The sequence below is a fragment of the Oncorhynchus gorbuscha genome, linkage group LG10 (genome assembly GCF_021184085.1).
Source record: "Oncorhynchus gorbuscha isolate QuinsamMale2020 ecotype Even-year linkage group LG10, OgorEven_v1.0, whole genome shotgun sequence".
In the NCBI taxonomy this organism is placed as follows: Eukaryota; Metazoa; Chordata; class Actinopteri; order Salmoniformes; family Salmonidae; genus Oncorhynchus; species Oncorhynchus gorbuscha.
The window spans coordinates 89839930-89861594 of record NC_060182.1 but is presented as its reverse complement, the minus strand read 5'-3'; the positions used below and the strand labels follow the sequence as shown (position 1 = coordinate 89861594).

Here is a 21665-nt window from a genome sequence, read left to right as displayed (position 1 = left end):
GAGCTTCTTTTGTTGGCACTCCAATATGTCCCATAAACATCACAAATGGTCCTTTTGTTCGATTCATTCCGTCGATATATATCCAAAATGTCCATTTTTTGGCGCGTTTGATCCAGAAAAACACCGGTTCCAACTTGCGCAACGTGACTACAAAATATCTCAAAAGTTACCTGTAAACTTTGCCAAAACATTTCAAACTACTTTTGTAATGCAACTTTAGGTATTTTTCTACGTTAATAACTGATAAAATTGAAGACGGGATGATCTGTGTTCAATACAGGAAGAAAACAAACTGAAGCTAGCTTTCTGGTCACGCGCCTCTATCTACCAGTACACTTCAAGTGACCCTCGTTCAAGATGGCCGTACTTATATACTTCTTCATTACACAAAGGAAAAACCTCAACCAATTTCTAAAGACAGTTGACATCCAGTGGAAGTGACAGGAACGGCAAGAAGATCCCTTAGAAATCTGGATTCCCGATGAAATCCCATTGAAAAGAGAGTGACCTCAAAAAAATAAAATCTGAATGGTTTGTCCTCTGGGTTTTGCCTGCTAAATAAGGTCTGTTATACTCACAGACATGATTCAAACAGTTTTAGAAACTTCAGAGTGTTTTCTATCTGAATATACTAATAATATGCATATCTTATCTTCTGGGGATGAGTAGCAGGCAGTTGAATTTGGGCATGCATTTCATCTGGACGTGAAAATACTGCCCCCTGTCACCAAGAAGTTAAGAAGCGTGGTTTGGCGGGGCATGTTTCGGATGGACGCATGATGGAGCCTGTTGGGGAGTTGCAGCGATGAGACAAAATTGAAACTGGGGAGAAAAAGAGGGGTAAAAATACAACAACAAAAAATACAACAATTAAGATAACACAAGGACACAGGGTACCAGTACCAAGTCTTTGTGCAGGGATACCAGGTCATTTATGTATGTATATATAGAGTGTAGTGTATGCAGTAGTGTATGTGATCAGTCAAATGCAAAGGCGTGTGAATGCAGATAGTCTGCGTAGCTATTTGGTTAACTATTGTTAGGTTCTCATTTTTCAGAGTGAATAACTCACAGACACTAGAGAAGCTTAACCAAGTTTAATTCTACCCAAAGGGTCGGTACAGCTGTAATTCAGACAACAACAACAACATTTGGTGTCGCTTCTCCTCCCAGAGGATCCCTGGTGGCTAACAATAACATATCCTGACATAATGTAAACTTTATACATTTACCCTCTCTCCCTCAGTGACATTGTTAGTTTCTAAGATCTCCACCCGTCTCCCCTTATCAATGCCTGCCACATGTAATCACTTCCCTGCACTCAACACATTCTAAGCTTAGTTGCACCCACTATATACCTTCCTCCTATAACCCTTAACTACTGGTGTAGACCCTCAAACTTAGCCCTCCATCAGTGACATGAATAAGTAACATTTCATATTCACAGAACCCAACACTATTTAGCAGTCTTATGGCTTGGAGGTAGAAGCTTTTCAGGGTTCTGCTGGTTCCAGACTTGGTGCATCGGTAGTCTGACAAATTCTGGGGTCTTCCTCTGACACCGCATGGTATAGGTGGCAGGGAGCACGGCCCCAGCGATGTACTGGGCCATACGCATTACCCTCTGTAGCGCCTTGCGGACGTATGCCAAGCAGTTGCCATTCCCAGCTGTAGAACTTTTTGAGGATCTGAGGGCCCATGCCAAATCTTTTCAGCCTCCTGAGATGGATAAGTCATTGTGTTGGTGTTTGTGGACCATGTGGACACCAAGGAACTTGAAGCTCTCAATACCCTCCACTATAGCCCTATGGATGGGGGTGTGCTCGGCCCTCCGTTTCCTGTAGTCCACAATCAGCTCCTTTGTCTTGCTGACGCTGAAGGAAAGGTTGTTGTCCAGTCAGGTCTCTGACCTCCTCCCTATAGGCTGTCTCATCGTCGTTGGTGATCAGGCCTACCACAGTCATGAAGTCAGCTAATTTAATGATGGTGTTGAAGTCGTGTCGCAGCCACACAGTTGTTTGTGACTTCTAGCTCCTAGGCAGCTTTGCAGTATTTCAATTTTTTTGGTGTGTTTCTTCTTACATTATTAGCCCAGAATATATTTTGTGTTATTACATACAGCAGGAAATAACTTTTGGAAATCAGAGCAGCGGTAACTAACCAGCATTACGACCAGGAATACGACTTTCCCCAACTGGATCCTTTGTTCCTACAGCCCAGTGCAACTGAATTTATCGCAGAGGCTGCTCCAAGATGCCGCCAGTGGAGAAGAAGTATTCGGAGTGGACTTGTAGTCCGACTCAGGAGGCATGCACACCATCCACCGCTTCCGAGTATAGGAGGTCGCCTCACTTGTCTTTTGATGTACCGATGCTTCCTCTTTGGGGTAATTAGGGACTAGTCAGGAGTAAGCAGAACGTCCAGAGCTGCCGACTCGTTGAAGTAGACATTTGAATCCAAATCAAGGTTAATGATCGCTGTTCTGATGTCCAGAAGCCGTTTTCGGTCATAGGAAATGATGCCGAAGACATTATGTTAAAAAAAAACAGTAGCAGAACAGGAGCCCTTAAAAAGTCTGCTATCCACTACAGCTTCATCTTTTTCAGGTGACTTCCTGGATATGATGAGAACAGCACAGTCTCACACAGCATTTATCTCTCTCTCCTTCCCCCCTCCTCTCCTTTCCCCCTCATCTCTCTCTCTCTCTCTCTCTCTCTCTCTCTCTCTCTCTCTCTCTCTCTCTCTCTCTCTCTCTCTCTCTCTCTCTCTCTCTCTCTCTCTCTCTCTCTCTCTCTCTCTCTCTGTCACCCCTCCTCTCTCCCTCATCTCTCATCCTCTCCCTCCTCTCCTTCTTCTCTCTCCTTTCCTCTCCCCCTCATTTCTCCCCCTCCTCTCTCCCTTTTCCTCCTCTCCCCCTCATCTCTCTCCTCTCACCCCCTCCTTTCTTTCCCCCTCATCTCTGTCCCTCTCTCCCCTCATCTCTCCCCTCTTTCCCCCTCCTCTCCCTCTCCTTTCCCCCTCCTCTCCCTCTCCTTTCCCCCTTATCTCTCCCCCTCCTCTCCACTTTCTCCCTTATTTCTCTCCCTCTAGGTAGGGGAGATCAGGGCTCACGCAGCAGAGTGGACGGCTAACGTCTCGGCAGAGTTCAAGGAGACTAGGCGTCGCCTCAGCGTTGAGGTCTACGACAAGTTCCAGCGAGCCGCGTCAATCAAAAGCAAAATGTCATCCGAGCTGGGCCTAAACTCTGACCCCGAGCTCACCCCACCCAAAAGGAAGATGTCCGTCAACTTCACCAATGAATTGGATCGGGAGAAGGAGCCGGTGTCCCCGCCTGTTACCAACAAAAATGGAAGTCCATTCCTAAACGGGAAGGGGGTGGACCCTAAGAGAGATGACATTGCTATTACACCTCAAGTAGAGGTCACAACCTTTCACCTCTGACTCTGCTTCAGCACAAGCCACGCCCACCTGGTTACAACAACCAATGGCAGCCATCTTTCAGCACAAAGTGGATGATGTCATTGATAAACAACTGCCCTTATGACGGACTATATAACAATATAACACTATGAATCAATTACGAAGCATTTTGATTTTCAACTACAACCGAATAACAACATGAATTGTGCACTGTGAACAGATGTATCTGAATAGAAGAGTCACGTTTGGGGAGTAAGGTCAGGGTAAGGTCAGGGCAAAGCTGAATCGTAATCCTATTTCCTGTATAGTGTTCTACTTAATGGCCATAACCTCATAGGGTTCTGGTCAAAAGCAGTCAACTATATTGGAAATAGGGTATAACTTAGGACACAACCTTGGTTTATGTATTCAATTTATTATGTTGCCAATGTATGAGGAATATCAGTGAGTATTAGTACGTCTCTATGCCTTGAGTCAGAGTATGGTTCGGTTCTATAGGGTTCTAAAGGGTTCTAAGAGGGAACCTTTCCCTGACTGTTAACCAGAACCGGACCGCTCAGGGTTTTTGTTTTTCTACTGAAGGAACCACAGCGGTGCCTTAGTCCTTTTCTACCATGTGAACGAACAGACAATGATTTCTCTTGGCGATCATAACGCTCACTCTTGTCATTTAAAACAACGAGACAGTTTGTCTGTAAAACTACATGGCTGTTGTCCTCCGAGCGGCTCCAGGGATGCTGTGAGTTTGGAGCATCAAGTGGATGCTCCACTACACTAGGACTGTTTCAGGACAGATATTTTAACATTGGAGGGAAAAAAACTAGGCTTATGTCTTTTGACATAAGTGCCAATTATTTGTGTTATCAAAATGTCCTACTACAGCACATGCAACATCAATGTGAACCAAAACTCACCCTCGCCATGATGACAAAAAATGGCTGCCTTGCTTCGACACATTTCCTAAATCGACAGTTCTGTACAATATTATGTTGTCGTATTCAGAGCTAATGCCAAATCTGAAGGAGATAAAAAAGCATTTGAATTTGGTGGGTGCTTATATTTGTCCTATTTCACACATGTACAAGTATATATTCATTTATTCATTGGAAATGTGTTTTTTTGCATATCCCACATTTTCCTGAGGCAGCCTCAGATAGTGGGATAACAGCCAGGGTCTGCCATAATCAACGGAAACCCTTGAGCAATTAGGATTAAGTGCCTTGCTTAAGGTCACATCAACTGATTTATTACCTAGTCAGCTCTGGGATTCAAACTAGCAACCGTTCAGTTACTGGCTCAACGCTCTAACCGCAAGGCTACGTGCCGCCCTAAGATGAGGGTGTGGTGGTTGACTGTTAAGATACCTGCTGTGTTCAGACCGTAAAATCAGATCCCTATATCATGTCTTCCTCCGTAAGGAGGTGGAGGAAGTAGATCCACATGATTCATCAATCTGTTCAATGTCTCATCTAGCTCTCCGCCACCACTCGTCTCCATATCCAATTAGGATTGATTTGAACAGCACAGTCTCACACAGCAACTGTCTGTCTTTTCATATGATACATTATCTAATAGCAGACCTTTTTGTGTTCAATCTAAGGTCTGTTTGATTGAAACCATAGTGGGGTATTTGAGGAAGAGGAGGGGGAGGGGGAGGGGGAGGAGGGGGAGGAGGAGGAGGGGGGGGAGGGGGAGGAGGAGGGGGGGAGAAGGAGGAGGAGGAGGGGGAGGGGTTTGACCTAGCCGATGTGAACTAGCTAGTGAGAGCTAGCCATCGTGCAGTGACGTCACCCGCCCAGAGATCTAGTCAACTGTCGCTCGCAGAGTGACAAGCTGGTCTGCATCTTGCTCTGTCAGTAACACTGTTGACTTGAGTGCATAAGTGTTGTTGTGGGTTTGAGTCCCGGATTCCCCGTACAGGGATGAACTCTGTTACATTGAATTGGATGTGTTGCAGACGGATACACAGGCCAGATGACTTTGAATGTTACTTGAAACGTTACAAACGGACAAAGAGCTGATGAAACACAGTTTTTTACAGGCAAAAAACACCAACACATGAAATCATTCAGCATTACACGCACACTCACAAACACACAAACACACACACACACACACACACACACACACACACACACACACACACACACACACACACACACACACACACACACACACACACACACACACACACACACACACACACACACACACACACACACACACACACACATACACCTGAGGGGTTCTCTCTCACACACCCTGTGTACACCTGCCATTCAACATGCACTTTTATTTTACCGCCTGTGTTTAAAGTTACAACATTTTTATTGTTTTAACAGCTAACTCTTTCACCATGAAGGCTTTGGTATCGTCGTTATGCGGAGATAAACTGTAACTGTTCTCTCTCTAGCGATGTTGCTGCCTGTCTGGCGCGCAGTCCACAGAGCTGTGTTGGAATTCATTAGCACCAGTGTGAAACCACGGCTACCGTTCCAACGTCCACACTTGTATCCCAACTAGAATGCAAGCTTAATAACTGTCAGGCGAGATGCTAAAGTGGATATTGGAACAGATCCTGTATGTGAATTCCCTGACACAAAAAAACTATCATTTCAGAGAGCGCTACCATCTCTGACTGAACACCATTAGTTATTAGGTAGTAGAGAGATATACAGACCTGCTATCTTAATTTGATTGGTCTGACGTCGTTGATCATTTTCCTGTGCAGCAGGAAATGCTAATTATATTGTATTCAAGGTTTAAGGTCTAAAGTTTGGAATTTCCACTTTAAAATGTCAGACTAGATTTGCCCTAATGAAAAATGTATCAACCGTTCTGTCTCAGCATATCCAATTATGATTATGTCCATTAATTACAAAAATGTCCATGAATTGTAATCCACATAATTCCCATTTCCTGCTGTGAGAAGCAAGGTAAAATCGAGAGGGCATCTATAGGAGAGTGTGTTAGGGGGATAGAGAACAATAAAGTACTGTAATAACATGGGTCGTGTCTGAATACCCATACTTGCATTGTAAATACTGTAGTATGCTTTTGGGTATGAGGAAATAGAACATTTTATAGTATTTGAGATTTCGAAAAATTAGTATGATATAATAAATGCCAGGATGTTATACTAATTTCGGCTTTTCATTGAGTAGAATTCGCTGCACGTTAGTGAGGAAGAGAATCCTATTTTCCGACTCACGTGTGTCTGACAACAGCCGATAATCAGAATAATAGAGGCGCAACTAAAATGAACAAATGACAAGGTAAGATAACAAGGTAACAAGGAAGTAGATGCCGTCTTCTCAGTATGTTATTTGTTGCTTACCGCATATGTTTTTACTAAACAGCATGTTCTTAACAGTATGTACTACTAGTATTAGTACACGGTATGTCGTTGTAGTAAGTAGTAGGCATGATTTAGGACACAGCCATGGTCTTACAAGCCTGGGGAGAAGTGATTCCGGTCCTGGTGATGTGTTGCTTGTTGTTTCCACGGCTGTGCCATAGTAGTGGCTTGGTCTGTCTGTCTTTTGCCTTTGCTCTGTCTGTGTTACTGTCAGGCCTGGGTCCAATATGCATTTGTTTTGTTCCAAATACTTGAGGTGCATTTGATTTATCATGGCTAGCACGCAGAGTTTGCACTTGGGACTATTCCATAGGTTCCATTGGGCTGAACTAGTCCTTTTCATAGACGCTAACTAGCTTTAGCGCCTATTTACGATAGTATCTTCTGGCAGGAAGACATTTGTTAAGAAAGGCCGACACTGGCTCTAAATGTTAACATGAATTGCTTATGGTACGGTTTTGGAAACGTAAGTAAAAGCATTTTTCATAACAGCGAGAAATAATTGTCAAAAAACAAAAGGTTAAAATACTTTTTATAGGGTTAGGTGTTCCCGCACAGCCTTATATCCATGTTACAGAGTTTGTTTATGGAAAACAGAGTTAACTACCTGTGCTTATTAGCTATCTGTTTCTCTGAACACCTTTGTCTAAACGGAAGACAGTCACCCATAAATGTGTTGTCAATGAAAAATACTGTCGGCTCCAAACTGTGGTAAAACCAGTTAAAATACTCTACAGTAAAAGTGTATATTTTGCATTTTTGTGAAATAATTTTTGATGTGATATGAAAGTAGCTGGCTTTATTATTTCCTGAACTGTACCGCAATTGAGAATCGATTCACATTTAGATGGAGTATTTGGTTGTTTTGGCTGCCAGAGCCAATTCCCCCTTTTAAACAGAACATGAAAGGTCCTTGGACTACAAGGAGGAACGTTAGGCTCCTTTATAGTCCATGATTGGGCTTGGGCCAGACAAGCTAAATCAAGCGCATATGAACTGTGTATTTGGCCCATGTCTGGCTATTATTACATTATCATTAGCTTTGACTCTAACATGGGTTACTGATGGCTATTAATTAACATGTATGAATTGTTATTAAGTATTCTGCAAATACAACACCAGATATGTGAAGTCTTTTATGATTGTTCATCTTTGTTTTATTTGTTTTATTTTATTCTACACTGTTGGCGCTCCGGCTGTTCGGCCCAGACTTTGTCATCCACAGATAAACGTTGATTCTGAAGAAAAAAAACATCTGTAGAACAAGTAGAACAAGTCTGTAGAACTGATTTCTTACTTTTTGATATATCTAATGGCTTGAAAATATACATTATTCTCAATTCTTCTGTTTACTGCCTCATTCAAAAACACTCACCAGCCATATGACATCTATTGATATCACTTGAGGTCAGTGGTTTTGTTCATTTAGACAACATAACTGAGGTTTCATGTGGATGAGTATGTGATGGTTGCTTCATTATCATTTTACAACGATAGCTCATCTCAAAATATAATGGAATCAGATGGTGCCCAACTTTCCCCTTCATTGGTATGAAAAGCCTACATATTTCTCCTGTTACAGTATCTACACAACAGATAGCATGGGATATGGACTCCAGACCATATTTTTTGAGGTATGATAAGTTGTGACAGGGTTTTGTTTCGGGGTGGACTATCACTTTAATCTGATGATGAGAGCGGAGAGACACCCCCAAACTAAGTCTCTGGTTGGGACATACTGTCTGTCCTCAGAACGGGCCATTTGGAGTGTGAGGTGATGTTATGTAAGCTGGACTGGGTGGCCAAAGTCAACAGACAGACAGACGGTATGCAGACCCAGGCCTCAGATACAGCAGCCCACGGATATTAATCCATATCAACCTACTACACACAGGCAGGCACGGATTCACACAGAGCGTCAGGGTCAATTCCATTTTGAATTCCAGTCAATTCAGGAAGTACACTGAAATTCCTATTATCTTCAATGCTTTTCAATGAGGAAGATTTTGGAATTTAGTGTTTGGTTTACTTTCTGAATAGACTGGAATTGAAATGAAATTGACCCCAACCCTGCACATCATACAGCACAGATATGCATGGCAGTGTGACAGAGCAGAGGATGTTATTGTGCCATCCTAGTTCCCACAGCGGTATCACTGCATAACAATCACTCAGCTGCTAAATCTGTTTGTAGAAAAGTTATTATGACCTACAGTTGAAAGTAGTAAGTCGGAAGTTTAAATACACTTTAGCCAAATACATTTAAACTCAGTTTTTCACAATTCATGACATTTAATCCGAGTACAAATTCCCTGTCTTAGGTCAGTTAGGATGACCACTTTAAGAAAGTGAAATGTGAGAATAATAGTAGAGAGAATGATTTATTTCAGATTTTATTTCTTTCATCGCATTCCATTTTGCCACAACTTTGGAAGTATGCTTGGGGTCATTGTCCATTTGGAAGACCTATCTGCGACCAAGCTTTAATTTCCTGGCTGATGTCTTGAGATATTGCTTCAATATATCCATATAATTTTTCCCGTCCTCATGATGCGATCTATTTTGTGAAGTGCACCAGCAGCAAAGCACACCAACAACATGATGCTGCCACCCCCGTGCTTCATGGATGGTGTTCTTCGGCTTGCAAGCCTCCCCCTTTTTCCTCCAAACATAACGATGGTCATTATGGCCAAACAGTTCTATTTTTGTTTCATCAGACCAGAGGACCTTTCTCCAAAAACTACGATCTTTGTCCCCATGTTCAGTTGCAAACCGTAGTCTGTCTTTTTTATGGCGGTTTTGGAGCCATGGCTTCTTCCTTGCTGAGCGGCCTTTCAGGTTATGTCAACATAGGACTCGTTTTACTGTGGATATAGATACTTTTGTACCTGTTTCCTCCAGCATCTTCACAAGGTCCTTTGCTGTTCTGGGGTTGATTTGCACTTTTCGCACCAAAGTACATTCATCTCTACGAGACAGAACGCGTCTCCTTCCTGAGCGGTATGATGGCTGTGTGGTCCCATGGTGTTTATACTTGCATACTATTGTTTGTACAGATGAATATGGTACCTTCAGGCATTTGGAAATGTCTCCCAAGGATGAACCAGACCTCTGAGGTCTTGGCTGATTTCTTTTGATTTTCCCATGATGTCAAGCAAAGAGGCACAGAGTTTGAAGGTAGGTCTTGAAATATATCCACAGGTACACCTCCAATTGACTGAAATGATGTCAATTAGCCTATCAGAAGCATCTAAAGCCATGACATAATTTTCTGGAATTTTCCAAGCTGTTTACAGTCAACTTAGTGTATGTAAACTTCTAACCCACTGGAATTGTGATACAGGGAATTATAAGTGAAATAATGTCTGTAAACAATTGTTGGGAAAATTACTTATGTCATGTATGTGTATGTAAACTTCCGACTTCAACTGTACATATGTGACAGGAAACTAATAGACTACTGTCTCACCTGAAGCCCTTTACACCGATGGGAATTGTCCTCTATGGATAGAGATACATTGAAATGTTTCTTACAGAAGAAATAGGAAAAGCATATACATAAACATGGTAACAAATGAAAGGGAACAGTTTGGATATTATGGGGAAATGATTAGACCAAAGTTGAGGACACAACAGTTCACCTGACACAAGACTGAATCCAAACACTGTTGATTTTATGTGCATTTTACATTTACTGTACTTTACTGTCTGCATTTGTTAACGAAATCTAAAATACTCTGGATACATTCAGTAACATGGTAAGAATATTCCTGGAAAATGTGGGCTGCAACATACAGTAAGGTGCAACATACTGTAAGGTGCAACAAACTGTAAGGTGCAACAAACTGTAAGGTGCAACAAACTGTAAGGTGCAACAAACTGTAAGGTGCAACATACTGTAAGGTGCAACATACTGTAAGGTGCAACAAACTGTAAGGTGCAACATACTGTAAGGTGCAACATACTGTAAGGTGCAACATACTGTAAGGTGCAACATACTGTAAGGTGCAACATACTGTAAGACGAAACAATGACAAGGGTTTGAGTGAGAGGACTATCTGCTGGCCCCACACCTCTCCAAAATGTGCACAGTTCTTACGTAATTCCAATGCATTTTTATGACTCAAAGAAGATTGTTCAACTATAAGGTGCTTTTTTGATCTCTCCTAGCTATGCCGTTGAGGAACTAGAGCAAGTACACTGGTAGTTGTTTTGTTTGGGACACAACCCTGCATCCCCACCCTCACACAATTACTGTTGTTAACGCAATCCAAAAACTGTCTATTATAAATCACAATCGGGGTCAGGTGGGCATCATTAGGCATCTTATTCTATTGCTCACATGACAAGCTAAGTTATAAAATGTTAGGCTTTCACAGGGCATTTCAGAGATCCGGATCGTAATGTTGGTGCTAATAGAAAGGAGCGTCCACTCAGGTGCGTGTTTCACGGAAGGAGAAACAGCTCAACGGAAGAGAGTGGACAAGTCTGGTGTGATCAACTGGGTCTGTCATCTACACCCACAAGACTGTCTTAGCCTGCTGAGCTTAAGCCTGTGCATTCCTTTTTGTGCATTCCTTTTTGTGCATTCCTTTTTGTGCATTCCTTTTTGTGCATTCCTTTTTGTGCATTCCTTTTTGTGCATTCCTTTTTGTGCATTCCTTTTTGTGCATTCCTTTTTGTGCATTCCTTTTTGTGTGGTCCTTCTGTAGCTCAGTTGGTAGAGCATGGCGCTTGTAACGCCAGGGTAGTGGGTTCGATCCCCGGGACCACCCATATGTAGAATGTATGCACACATGACTGTAAGTCGCTTTGGATAAAAGCGTCTGGTAAATGGCATATATTATTATTATTATTATTTTTGTGCATTCCTTTTTGTGCATTCCTTTTTGTGCATTCCTTTTTGTGCATTCCTTTTTGTGCATTCCTTTTTGTGCATTCCTTTTTGTGCATTCCTTTTTCCTGCATTTCAACACGTGTTGTTTTATACTATTCTACAAATTTTGCCATGGAGCAGAGAGACAAATGTGCTTTTTTAAATTATAGCTCATCTCTGCTATTCATCATATTTTGCTATGAGTATGAGAACATTTTGCAGTTTAAAAGCAACTTTCCTGCTACACTACACACTTTGCCATGAGGCTGAGAATTTTAAAATAAATGTCAAGTGAGAATTGTACTTCTTAAAGTTAATATTCTGTTAACTCATATAGTCGTTTTTGTGGTCAAAGCATAAATTGGAGAAGCAAAGAAAACACTTGAAAACCCACCTCGAACTTGTACGATGTCATCCTCCTGAGGAGGACGAGCTGGCCAATCAGTGGTCTACTCGCATTGATATTTTTAATGACCGGTATGGTCACCATTGCAAAACAGAAAACACACAAAAAAAAGCTGCTTTTTAACCTTACAGAGCCTTCAGAAAGTATTCACACCCCTTGACTTATTCCACATTTTGTTGTGTTACAGCCTGAATTATAAATGGATTAAATTTAGATTTTGTGTCGCTGGCCTACCCCATAATGTCAAAGTGGAATCATGTTTTTAGATTTTTTTGACTAATCAATTAAAAATGAAAAGCTGAAATGTCTTGATTCAATAAGTATTCAACCCCTTTGTTATTGCAAGCCTAAAGAAGGGCACTTATTGGTAGATGGGTAAAACAAAGAAAAGCAGACATAGCATCAATACACCAAGTCACTACAGGCGTGATTCCTAACTCAGTTGCCGGAGAGGAAGGAAATCGCTCAGAGATTTCACCATGAGGCCAATGGTGACTTTAAAACAGTTACAGAGTTTAATGGCTGTGATAGGAGAAAACTGAGGATGGATCAACAACATTGTAATGACTCCACAATACTAACCTAAATGACAGAGTGAAATGTCCTGAATACAAAGTGTTATGTTTGGGGCAAATCCAACTCAACACATCACTGAGTACCACTCTTCATATTTTCAAGCATGGTGGTGGCTGCATCATGTCATGGGAATGCTTAAATGTTCCTGAGTGTAGTGGTGTAATGTACATAAGTTAAAATACAGGTGGACGGTTGCTTTATAGTTACTTTTCTGCAATTCTACACATTTTGCCATTGCTTATTGCGTGTTCATGTGCTATCTGAGGAGTCCCCAACCTCTTAGAGATGCACTTTGTAAAAATCTGGCATTTCCTGGTTGCTGAAATAATTTCAGGCTATGTCACAAAATAAGCAAGGATAGTGTAAGAGAATCACCGTACCATCTAAACCAATGTGAAATATATTTTTCAGAACCAAAAATATTGTATTTTCAGCTGTTTGAAAATATTTTTTTTTAAAGATGGTGAAAAGCTGGTGTACAAAACCGAAAGTAAAAGACGCAAAAACGAAACTTGAAAATGGGAAGCATAGAAATAGCACACACAGAACCGACCTACCCCTTCTTAGACTTGCTTTCAATGACAATGACAGATCTATTACTCATATTTCTATGTGAATTTGGTCAGGTCGCCCAAAAAGTTACGTATTGCAGCTTTCATTTACAGCATTTCACTCAGACAACAAAACATGTGCTAAAGTTTCTCAATTAGCGGGAAGGATGGGGGGAAACTCTCGTCACGTGTGGTGCTGACAGTTGTCAGTCAAAACCCATATAGAGCTGTGAAGGATGGGGGGAAACTCTCGTCACGTGTGGTGCTGACAGTTGTCAGTCAAAACCCATACAGAGCTGTGAAGGATGGGGGGAAACTCTCGTCACGTGTGGCGCTGACAGCTGTCAGTCAAAACCCATACAGAGCTGTGAAGGATGGGGGGAAACTCTCGTCACGTGTGGTGCTGACAGTTGTCAGTCAAAACCCATACAGAGCTGTGAAGGATGGGGGGAAACTCTCGTCACGTGTGGTGCTGACAGTTGTCAGTCAAAACCCATACAGAGCTGTGAAGGATGGGGGGAAACTCTCGTCACGTGTGGTGCTGATAGTTGTCAGTCAAAACCCATACAGAGCTGTGAAGGATGGGGGGAAACTCTCGTCACGTGTGGTGCTGACAGTTGTCAGTCAAAACCCATATAGAGCTGTGAAGGATGGGGGGAAACTCTCGTCACGTGTGGTGCTGACAGCTGTCAGTCAAAACCCATACAGAGCTGTGAAGGATGGGGGGAAACTCTCGTCACGTGTGGTGCTGACAGTTGTCAGTCAAAACCCATACAGAGCTGTGAAGGATGGGGGGAAACTCTCGTCACGTGTGGTGCTGACAGTTGTCAGTCAAAACCCATACAGAGCTGTGAAGGATGGGGGGAAACTCTCGTCACGTGTGGTGCTGACAGTTGTCAGTCAAAACCCATACAGAGCTGTGAAGGATGGGGGGAAACTCTCGTCACGTGTGGTGCTGACAGTTGTCAGTCAAAACCCATACAGAGCTGTGAAGGATGGGGAAACTCTCGTCACGTGTGGTGCTGACAGTTGTCAGTCAAAACCCATACAGAGCTGTGAAGGATGGGGGTGAAATGGGGAAACTCTGCGTCACGTGTGGTGCTGACAGTTGTCAGTCAAAACCCATACAGAGCGTCACGTGTGGTGCTGACAGTTGTCAGTCAAAACCCATACAGAGCTGTGAAGGATGGGGGAAACTCTCGTCACGTGTGGTGCTGACAGTTGTCAGTCAAAACCCATACAGAGCTGTGAAGGATGGGGGGAAACTCTCGTCACGTGTGGTGCTGACAGCTGTCAGTCAAAACCCATACAGAGCTGTGAAGGATGGGGGGAAACTCTCGTCACGTGTGGTGCTGACAGCTGTCAGTCAAAACCCATATAGAGCTGTGAAGGATGGGGGGAAACTCTCGTCACGTGTGGTGCTGACAGCTGTCAGTCAAAACCCATACAGAGCTGTGAAGGATGGGGGGAAACTCTCGTCACGTGTGGTGCTGACAGCTGTCAGTCAAAACCCATACAGAGCTGTGAAGGATGGGGGCAAACTCTCGTCACGTGTGGTGCTGACAGCTGTCAGTCAAAACCCATACAGAGCTGTGAAGGATGGGGGGAAACTCTCGTCACGTGTGGTGCTGACAGCTGTCAGTCAAAACCCATACAGAGCTGTGAAGGATGGGGAAACTCTCGTCACGTGTGGTGCTGACAGCTGTCAGTCAAAACCCATACAGAGCTGTGAAGGATGGGGGGAAACTCTCGTCACGTGTGGTGCTGACAGCTGTCAGTCAAAACCCATATAGAGCTGTGAAGGATGGGGGGAAACTCTCGTCACGTGTGGTGCTGACAGTTGTCAGTCAAAACCCATACAGAGCTGTGAAGGATGGGGGGAAACTCTCGTCACGTGTGGTGCTGACAGTTGTCAGTCAAAACCCATACAGAGCTGTGAAGGATGGGGGGAAACTCTTGTCACGTGTGGTGCTGACAGCTGTCAGTCAAAACCCATATAGAGCTGTGAAGCGCAGAGCCTATGGTCTGATGTCATGTACAGCATGTTACTGTACATCCACTGCGTTCCAATGTAGGTGCTTATCAATGCCCAAATCTTCAACTTTCAACCTATACAGTGGCTTATGAAAGCCCCTGCTTTTGTCCTATTTTGTTGCCTTGCAACCTGGAATTAAAATTGATTTTTTGGGGGGGGGGATTTGTGTCATTTAATTTACACAACATGCCTACCACTTTGAAGATGCAAAATATGTTTTATTATGAAATAACACAACAAAAAAACAGAACTTGAGTGTTCATAACTGTTCACCCCCCCAAAGACAATATTTCGTAGAACCACCTTTTGCAGCAATTACAGCTGCAAGTCTCTTGGGGTCTTATTGTGAATGTTTCAGTACATATGTGGAAATTATTTATTTCAGAAGGAGCCAGCAAAACTAGTTATGTTTTTTGGGTCATTTGACACCATTCTACATGCACGACTGGTTATTCCTATAACTCTTATGTCCAACTAGGTACTGTTGCTATGGTTACACCTCTTGGGTATTTTCCAGAACAGGGTTGTCCCTTTCAGAGGAGTTAGCAGGATGACATGTATGGTTATACCTGTAGAGTGCCATGGTCTGTTACTATGGTCCTACATGCATGAAACTATATCTGTGGCTCTACAGGTTCCATGTCCTACTATGAAGGGAATATGATAACGGTGGCTAAATGCCAGAGGTGATGAGCCATTAAGAGGAGTTACTATGAGATTGACGTAAGGAGGACAAATAGTAGTCTGTGCAAAGACTGGAAGGCAATTGTTTTCATGAACCAGCTCGGCTTTTGTTAAATTGATGTAATAAAAGTATGTTTGAACTCACATGCTCCGGTATTTGTGAAATATGATTGACTGAATTTTTCCACGACAGTCTCTATAAGCTTGGAACATCTAGCCACTGGGATTTTTGCCCATTCTTCAAGGAAAAACTGCTCCAGCTCCTTCAAGTTGGATGGGTTCCGCAGGTGTACAGCAATCTATAAGTCATACTACAGATTCTCATTTGGATTGAGGTCTGGGTTTTGACTAGGCCATTCCAAGACATTTAAATGTTTGGCCTTAACCACTCCAATGTTGCTTTAGCAGTATGCTTAGGGTCATTGTCCTGCTGGAAGGTGAACCTCCATCCCAGTCTCAAATCTCTGGAAGACTGAAACAGGTTTCCCTCAAGAATTTCCCTGTATTTAGCGCCATCCATCATTCCTTCAATTCTGACCAGTTTCCCAGTCCCTGCCGATGAAAACATCCCCACAGCATGATGCTGCCATACCATGCTTCACCGTGGGGACGCTGTTCTCGGGGTAATGAGAGGTGTTGGGTTTGCGCCATACGTATCGTTTTCCTTGATGGCCAAAATGCTAAATTTTAATCTCATCTGACCAGAGTACCTTCTTCCATACAGTATGTTTGGGGAGTCTCCCTCATGCCTTTTGGCTAACACCAAACGTGTTTGCTTATTTTTTTCTTTAACTATGTTTTTTTCTGGCCACTCTTCCGTAAAGCCCAGCTCTGTGGAGTGTACGGCTTAATGTGATCCTATGGACAGATACTCCAATCTCCGCTGTGGAGCTTTGCAGCTCCTTCAGGGTTATCTTTGGTCTCTTTGTTGCCTCTCTGATTAATGCCCTCCCTGCCTGGTCCGTGAGTTTTGGTGGGCAGCCCTCTCTTGGCAGGTTTGTTGTGGTGCCATATTCTTTCCATTTTTTAATAATGGACTTAATGGTGCTCCGTGGGATGTTCAAAGTTTCAGATATTTTTTTATAACCCAACCCTGATCTGTACTTCACAGCTTTGTCCCTGACCGTGTTGGAGCTCCTTGGTCTTCATGGTGCCGCTTGCTTGGTGGTGCAACCTTGTTTAGTGGTGTTGCAGACACTATGGCCTTTCAGAACAGGTGTATATATACTGAGATCATGTGACACTTAGGTTGCCCACAGGTGGGCTTTAATTAACTAATTATGTGACTTCTGGAGGTGCTTGCCTACGGAGCTGTGAGGGGAACGGCACCTTAGTACCTCCAGGCTCTGATCAGGCCCTACACCGAAACAAGGGCACTGCGTTCATCCACCTCTGGCCTGCTCGCCTCCCTACCACTGAGGAAGTACAGTTCCCGCTCAGCCCAGTCAAAACTGTTCGCTGCTCTGGCCCCCCAATGGTGGAACAAACTCCCTCACGACGCCAGGACAGCGGAGTCAATCACCACCTTCCGGAGACACCTGAAACCCCACCTCTTTAAGGAATACCTAGGATAGGATAAAGTAATCCTTCTCACCCCCCCCCTAAAAGATTTAGTTGCACTATTGTAAAGTGGCTGTTCCACTGGATGTCATAAGGTGAATGCACCAATTTGTAAGTCGCTCTGGATAAGAGCGTCTGCTAAATGACTTAAATGTAAATGTAAATGTAATGTAAATGTAATTGGTTGCACCAGATCTTATTTAGGGGCTTCATATCAAAGGGGTGAACACATGCATGCACCACTTTTCTGTATTTATGTATTACAAATCAAATTAAAATGAAAATAAACTTCACCAATTTGGACTATTTTGTGTATGTCCTTTAAATTAAATCCAAATTAAAACCCATTTAAAATACAGGTTGTAATGAAAAATAGGAAAAACACCAAGAGGGATGAATACTTTTGCAAGGCTCTATATATGGGTATGAGTGTGAAGGGCTACCCAACAACAGGAGCTGTTATTACTAGAGAAGAATCCTACTGTACAGTATATCTAAGTCTTTACTCAGCCTACTGTAACCTACTGTAGGCCTAACTCTTTACCCAGCTAACAGTACTATAGGCCTGCCATGCAGTATATCCATAATTCACAGTATTTTAATAGTTAATTTGACCTTTATTTCAACAGGGAATATCAATGAGACCAAGGTCTCTTATACAAGGCAGCCCTGCAATTTACAATTTACACATTTTATAGAATACAAGCAACAGTTAACATACACAACAATGGAAAATACAATCATAGATAGCATCTACATCGCTCAGCTACCAGGTCTTCAATCAATACCCTGAACTGCCTGAGCAGCACCAGAACATCATCTGCAGATTGTTCCAGCAGTGGGGCGTATTAAACCTCAAAGCCAATCTACTCAATTCAGTGAAGACCTGAGGAACCTCAAGAGTTAACCAACCCTGCGAACATGTTTTGTAAATCATGTCTTCATACTTCAACAATGAAGTGAGAGATGTTGGAAGCTTGTGCAGTAGAGAGTTTGTAAACAAAGAGGGAGTAATGAAGTGGCCTACGGGACTTTAATGAGGACCAGACAACCTTTTGATACAGGATGCAGTGATGTGAATTACAACTGTCATCAGTGATAAAGCGAAGGGAACTATGGTAAACGGCATCTGAAGGTTTAATAGTAGTGGCTGCTGCGTTCAGATAAATGGTGTCACCACAGTCAAGAACTGGCAGGGAAGTTGACTGTACAATCTACCTGTCAGGACCCGGTTACGAACCCGGGTCTCCGGAGTGGAAAACAGTCACTTAACCAACTGAGCCACGAATAGTCGGCAGAACCCAGAAGATGAGGCAGACACAGCAGTACTTGAGACGGTGTATTTAATGAAGTAAAAAGTGAAGTTCTTCAGGAAAACATGTAACTCCACAACCTCAAAAGGAATTCCACAAGAACAAAGGTAATCCTCCAAGACAAAAAAGGTAAATCCACAAGGTGGAAGGTAAAGCACAAAAAGCCTCAAAAGATACCCAAAAACAAACAAACAAGAACAGAAAACAGAATTCCACAAGAGAGTCCACCGGGATCAACAAGAGTTCACAGAGTACTACGGCTGGGTGCTAACATACAAACAGGGGAAACGAGGCACAGGTGCAAATAATAATGGGGATCAAGGGAAAACAAAAGGTCAGAAGGCACAATGGGGTCATCTAGTGACCAAAAACCGGAACAACCCTGGCCAAATCCTGACACTACCTCCTGCTATTTAGGGAGAGGAAAGATACATTTCCATTTCCATACATTCCCACTTTAAATCTTAGCTTTTTAACTTGCTCATCCGTATGTTTTTTAAACATTAAGTCTTTGTCAATCTAAATGCCCAAATATTTGTAGGCAGGAACCTGATCAATGGGAGAACCATCCAATTAATAAATATGTAGTCCATCTGGAATATTCTTGCCAGACCTAGAGAACAACATGTGAGTGCGCTGAGAGTCGGGAAGCAAGTTCAGGGAGTTTTAATAAATTTAAAAAACACAAAACACAAACAACGCACAGACATGAAAACAGAGTCAATAACACCTGAGGAAAGAACGAAAGGGGAGTGACGGATATAAGGGAAGATAATCAAGGAGATGATGGAGTCCAGGTGAGTGTCATGAGGCGCAGGTGCTAAGCAGGGCTTGGTCTAACTCTGAGTCAATACCTTAACTCAGCCTTGAAATGTGAAGAGAGAGTCCAGGCTCCTAGATAGTTTGGGTGGAATCCATCGCCTATGTAGAGCACCTTTTTGTTTCCAAAAAGTGTTGAAATTGTCAATAGAAGTTATGCCAACAGAGTGGCAGTAGTCTTCAGAGAGATATGAAGTGCTAAGAGCCTGCTGAACCTTTCACAGCCACGACCCAGTGACAGTAGAGGGCCAGAGATATTCGGCTGCTTTTCAGAGCCTTTCAGGGTGTTGATCAGCTCAATAACATCCTGTTTCATCATCTCTGATTGACCCTTTTTGATGTAATGTAATCCCACATGCACTACGACAGCAGCAGCCCTGGGCTGTAGGGCAGATGGAAGAAATCCTGTGATAACACCATATCCTTCACCGTAGCCTCTGGGTGGCACCGGGTTTTTGCTCCAGGAACTGAGGTGTGCCTCACCATGGAGCTACCAACGATGATGGCTGGAGAAAGGTGAGTGGCCATGGACGTCCAGCCTTTACTGTGCCTCCTTGAGGACCGACAGGAGATGGGGGACGGAGGACCAGAGGGGAGGCTGGAACCTCAGACACCCTCAAGGCCTGATGTGAGAGGGCACCTGGGGGGGTACGGCCTGTGGTAGAAACCCGCTGAGCTGGACCCTCAGAAGACAGGGTAGAGGATGAAGGAGCAGGAACCTCTGGAATCAGGTGGGCGAAACTGTTGGTCAGCAGGATGTGATTCCCCCAAAGCCCTTTCAGCCCCATTCACCAAAGACCGTTGCCTTGCGCTGGGCTTACACTGTGTGACGTGCCTCCACTGGGATGCAGGATCGATAACCGCGGCATCGGCCAGCTCTTCATAAAGCATTCTTGCAACTTTATTCTTCAAGGAGTGTGGGGGGGGGATACATTGCAATATCTCCATTTGCCTACTCTGGAAGTCCAGCTCAGACATATATTCTTCAATAAGCTGAAAGTTTCTACATTGGACATTTGGTCAGCCAATATTATCCCGGAACTGTGCAAAATAGGTGCAGATCCTACATAGGATGAACATTTGTCCGTAGTTTCTGAAGGTGGTAGTCGCCAATCTGGAAAAGGTCAGTTCCCCGCAGATATTGGTAGACACCTTTTTTGAAAAAGTCAGTTAAAATTCACGCAAATAAAAAAGCTTCGTGAGGAATCAGCAAAAAATCTATCAATCCGCACAGGGTGATAGTTAGATTGAATCACACAGTTTGTACGATCACCACAGTTATAGGCAGCAAGCCAGAACCCAACCACCGACTAGAAAACAGCCAGCTCTAGGACCCACAACAAACACAGCCAAGGCACAAAACTGTCCGGCATAATAACAGCAAGGAGAGAGCGGGGACTTACTCAATGGGGGGAGGAACGTATGGCGGATGGTTGGAAATGGGGGGCGAGGAACGTATGGCGGATGGTTGGAAATGGGGGCGAGGAACGTATGGCAGATGGTTGGAAATGGGGGCGAGGAACGTATGGCAGATGGTTGGAAATGGGGGCGAGGAACGTATGGCAGATGGTTGGAAATGGGGGCGAGGAACGTATGGCAGATGGTTGGAAATGGGGGCGAGGAACGTATGGCAGATGGTTGGAAATGGGGGCGAGGAACGTATGGCAGATGGTTGGAAATGGGGGCGAGGAACGTATGGCGGATGGTTGGAAATGGGGGCGAGGAACGTATGGCAGATGGTTGGAAATGGGGGCGAGGAACGTATGGCAGATGGTTGGAAATGGGGGCGAGGAACGTATGGCAGATGGTTGGAAATGGGGGCGAGGAACGTATGGCAGATGGTTGGAAATGGGGGCGAGGAACGTATGGCAGATGGTTGGAAATGGGGGCGAGGAACGTATGGCAGATGGTTGGAAATGGGGGCGAGGAACGTATGGCAGATGGTTGGAAATGGGGGCGAGGAACGTATGGCGGATGGTTGGAAATGGGGGCGAGGAACGTATGGTGGATGGTTGGAAATGCTGGGGCGAGGAAGTATGGTGGATGGTTGGAAATGGGGGGCGAGGA

At 43.7% G+C, this 21665-nt stretch overlaps 1 protein-coding gene across 1 annotated transcript in view; it reads left to right on the top strand.

Moving 5' to 3' along the window:
* Nucleotides 1-4931, top strand: part of LOC124046723 (potassium channel subfamily K member 2-like) — a 31128-nt gene extending 26197 nt beyond the window's left edge. Inside the window, exon 8 of the mRNA XM_046367435.1 lies at nt 3091-4931. Within this exon, the coding sequence (XP_046223391.1) occupies nt 3091-3441 (351 nt within the window). The 3' untranslated portion in view covers nt 3442-4931. The remainder of the gene's footprint in view (nt 1-3090) is intronic.
* Nucleotides 4932-21665: the final 16734 nt, after the last annotated feature.